The sequence below is a fragment of the Amphiura filiformis genome, chromosome 13, assembly GCF_039555335.1.
Source record: "Amphiura filiformis chromosome 13, Afil_fr2py, whole genome shotgun sequence".
Lineage (NCBI taxonomy): Eukaryota > Metazoa > Echinodermata > Ophiuroidea > Amphilepidida > Amphiuridae > Amphiura > Amphiura filiformis.
In genome coordinates, this window is record NC_092640.1 from 11,640,691 (window position 1) to 11,644,420 (window position 3,730).

A 3,730-nucleotide genomic window follows, 5' to 3' on the forward strand; every position below is an offset into this window, starting at 1 on the left:
TGATGTCTTGTTTACAAATATTTACAACTGTTTATAGCGTTGCCAAGAGATACGATAAAGCGCCCTCCTAATGAATTGGCATATATATCCTGCAGATGCAAGGATTATTTCACTTGCAATTTTGCATCTGAAGAGAACATCTCTGAAAACTACAGTAGTAGTCAGCATAGTTTTAAAGCAGTTACAGACTGGCAGAGTGTAAATCAACACTGAACATCACCATGGCAATCCCAGATTTACAGCAACTGTTGGGTTACATATATGCTGAACGCATAAACCAAGTCTTCAATTCATTGGTGAAAGAACGATGTGTAGGATGTGAGTATGATCATCCATCGCAGAAGCAACACCTATGTATGGACCCAGAATCAGATTCACTAGCACCTGTTCTATTTGAAATAGCATCAGAACGTGTGGACAAATTTGATCTGCGGTTGATGTTCATCGAGGCAGCAAAGAATCTGTTCTTGGACTATAGGCACATTAACTTTCAACAGTACTTGAAGGAATTGGAGACCTATTGGCGCCACACAGAATGGAAAAGTTTGGAGGAGAACAGCAAAGTACCAGAACACGTTGTGTTGGCTGTGTTGTCAGCCCGGATGAAACTGTTAGTATTGGAGAAAAGGATCCATGCTTGAAAGATAGTGTACATATCAGAGAGGGAGAGATGTATGTAGAAACTGTAGGAGAATCCATTTTAAGCTGTATAGACATGTATCTGAATGAGAATAAACTTGAAAGCAGTTGTCTGAATGACATTGAACTGGAGCAGATAGAAAGTTTAATCCATCTCATCAGAGGCCGCAATGACTATAAAACATTGTTTGATTGGCCTATTGGACACGGAGATAAAATCACGCAAGGATTCAAGACTTTATGTGAAAATGCACTTTTTGACTATGGAAATCCTTACAAACTATGTTTCAGAGCATTGACATTGTACATCTTTGCAGTGGATTTGTGTCATTACAGATTGAAAGACAATGATGTGAAGAAAGAAATCATGAAGATTGTCAAAGAAACAATTGACTTTTACCATGTTGATTGGACTCTCATCTTAGAACGACGCCTTATGAAATGGAACATTGTAAAATACATGTGCATAAGCGTCATTATGTTTGGATTTGCTCTTCTCATAAAAAATGTGTTTTCATGAATGAAAAAAAAAAAAAAAGTACATGAAGAAGAAAATAAAACAATAGAAAAAGTAAACTAAAAATGAGTAACTATGTGTATATTTATGTGTGTGTAGATGTATGAATTAATTCATTTAAGGGGGTTGTGTAAGAAGAAGAGGGACAATGTCTAAACAGAAACAATTACAGAAATTTTTGCACGAGGTCTATTATGATCCTAAGCATCCCTCAGGGTTTGGTAGTATACATGACCTGTACAAGATGGCAAAGAAAGAAAAACCTTTGTTAAATCCTACCGTTCATAAAATAAAACAATGGCTCAGAAATCAAGATACCTATACATTACACAAACCTGTTAAAAAGAAATTTCCCCGTAATAAAGTTTGGGTGTATGGCATGGATTCCCAGTGGGAAGCAGATTTGGCAGACTTGTCTTCCTTGAGTCATCTTAATAAAGGATACAAATTTTTATTGACATGTATCGATGTGCTCTCCAAATTTGCATGGGTTATTCCTTTGAAAAACAAAAAGGGAGACACCTTAGTCAAGGCATTCAAGCAGATCTTATCAAAAGGTAGAACACCAATCAATTTGTTTACAGATAGTGGTACCGAATTCAAAAATAAACAATTTCAGAAAATGTTGCAGATCAATGGCATTTATCACTTCACATCCAGAAATGAAACAAAGTGTCCTACAGTGGAAAGGTTTAACCGCACTATCAAAACGAAGATGTACAAGTATTTTACGAGCAAACATACATACAAGTACATAGATGTTCTGCCAAAATTGGTTGAGGCATACAACAATGCGGAACATAGGACTATAGGTCAGAGCCCATCCTCTGTGAACATATCAAATCAGATGAGTGTTAAACAAAAGATATATGGTAGAAAACAGAAAAAGCCCCCCACATTTAAATTGCAAGTGGGTGATAAAGTCCGCATCAGCAAGATGAAGATGACTTTTGAAAAGGGGTATAAACCCAACTGGACAAATGAAATATTCAAAATTTCCCAACGTTTGCCTCGTACACCTCCTGTCTATAGAATCAAAGACCTTCTTGGTGAAGAACTAGAAGGCACCTTTTACGAAAGTGAAATGCAGAAAATTGAAAAAGATGATGATGCAATGTTTATTATAGATAAGGTGTTGAAACGTAGAAAACAAAAGGGGAAAACAGAATATTTTGTGTCTTGGAAAGGGTACCCAAAGAAATTCAATAGCTGGGTATCAGACATAGAAATAGCTTAAACTATATAATTGATGTTTGGTAACTGTACGGTTCCATAAAAGTTTATAAGTTGTTGGAAAGTAGATCGTAAAACAATGGCCCTCTCCCAATTTTATGTCACACTACCAAGTAACAGTTCCATGAAGTATTTCCCAAATAATAAATTATCAACTTACACTACAAAACTTCACACACCTCTTCGTTTACAGGGGGATTGGGAAGTGAGTTTAGTAGAGATCAACTATCCACGAACATGGTACAATATATCGGGTGATACAGCCAAAATTAAATACAAGGGTAAAAGCACCGACCGAGTGCATACTGTCAGCTTGACACCTGGTTACTACGAAGATGAACACGAGATAATAACAGAATTACGTAACATCATACCTGGTACTGCCCAGAGAAATCTGAACTTGTATGTTAAAGCACAGTCAAGAAAACTTGTGATAAATTTAACCCATGGTGCAACTATAGAGTTCCATGATTCCTTGGCACGAATGTTAGGCCTTGAAGTATCAGGAACAATATCCAAAAATACAGTGGGATCATTTCCAATTGATATTCACAGAGGGTTCTATACATTTTATGTGTACTCAGATTTAGTGAATGCGCAATATGTGGGTGATTCACTATCACCTTTATTGAGAACAGTTGATGTTGATCATACTGAAATTGGGGGTATGGTGTGTAGAACGTACAACAGTCCTCATTATTTGCCTATAAAAACCAAGTATATTGAAACCATAAAAGTTGATATAAGGCGTGACATAGGCGAATTGGTCCCATTTGAGTCAGGGCAAGTGATTTGTAAACTACACTTTCGTCTTAAGCGGTCTCCTTATTTGATGTAATTATATGAATAAAACAAAAATCTAGAAAAAAAAAAATGTATCCTATATCTTCTACCCCTCACCTCACACCCTTGCACCATTACGATCAATACTATGTGAAACAAGTAGGTTCAGGGATGCCTGTCTACAGAGGTTCTCCTGTTTTGCAGAGAGGGTATGGGTTAGGTGGGTTATTAGGGGGTTTGTTCCGGAGGGCTATGCCATTGTTGAAAAAAGGAGCTCAAATGGTAGGAAAACAGGTGTTAAGAACTGGCATGGATATAGCTGACGATGTTATGTCGGGGCAAAATATTAAGACCGCTGCAAAACGTAGAGTTAAAGCAGGTGGCAAACAATTAGGTGCAGATGTATTGAGAAGAGTTCAAACAGGGAAAGGTAGAGGTCGTCCAAGAATGAAAAAGCCCCCCCAAAAGAATAAAAAGAGGAGACAACAGCGTCAGAAGATTAGTTCAAAAGGAAGCAAGAGAAGAAGAAGGTTGTATAACGACATCTTCGGTTAAAAC

At 37.2% G+C, this 3,730-nt stretch overlaps 1 protein-coding gene across 1 annotated transcript; it reads left to right on the forward strand.

The window, feature by feature from the left end:
* The first annotated feature begins 1,304 nt into the window (after positions 1-1,304).
* On the forward strand, positions 1,305-2,393 carry LOC140167414 (uncharacterized). The gene has a single exon (XM_072190720.1). It carries the CDS (start codon positions 1,305-1,307, stop codon positions 2,391-2,393), a length of 1,089 nt encoding a protein of 362 aa, XP_072046821.1.
* The last annotated feature ends 1,337 nt before the right edge of the window (positions 2,394-3,730 follow it).

Excerpts from the sequence above, each read along its gene's own strand:
- LOC140167414 (XM_072190720.1), top strand. The coding sequence starts at position 1,305 with ATGTCTAAACAGAAACAATTACAGAAATTTTTGCACGAGGTCTATTAT.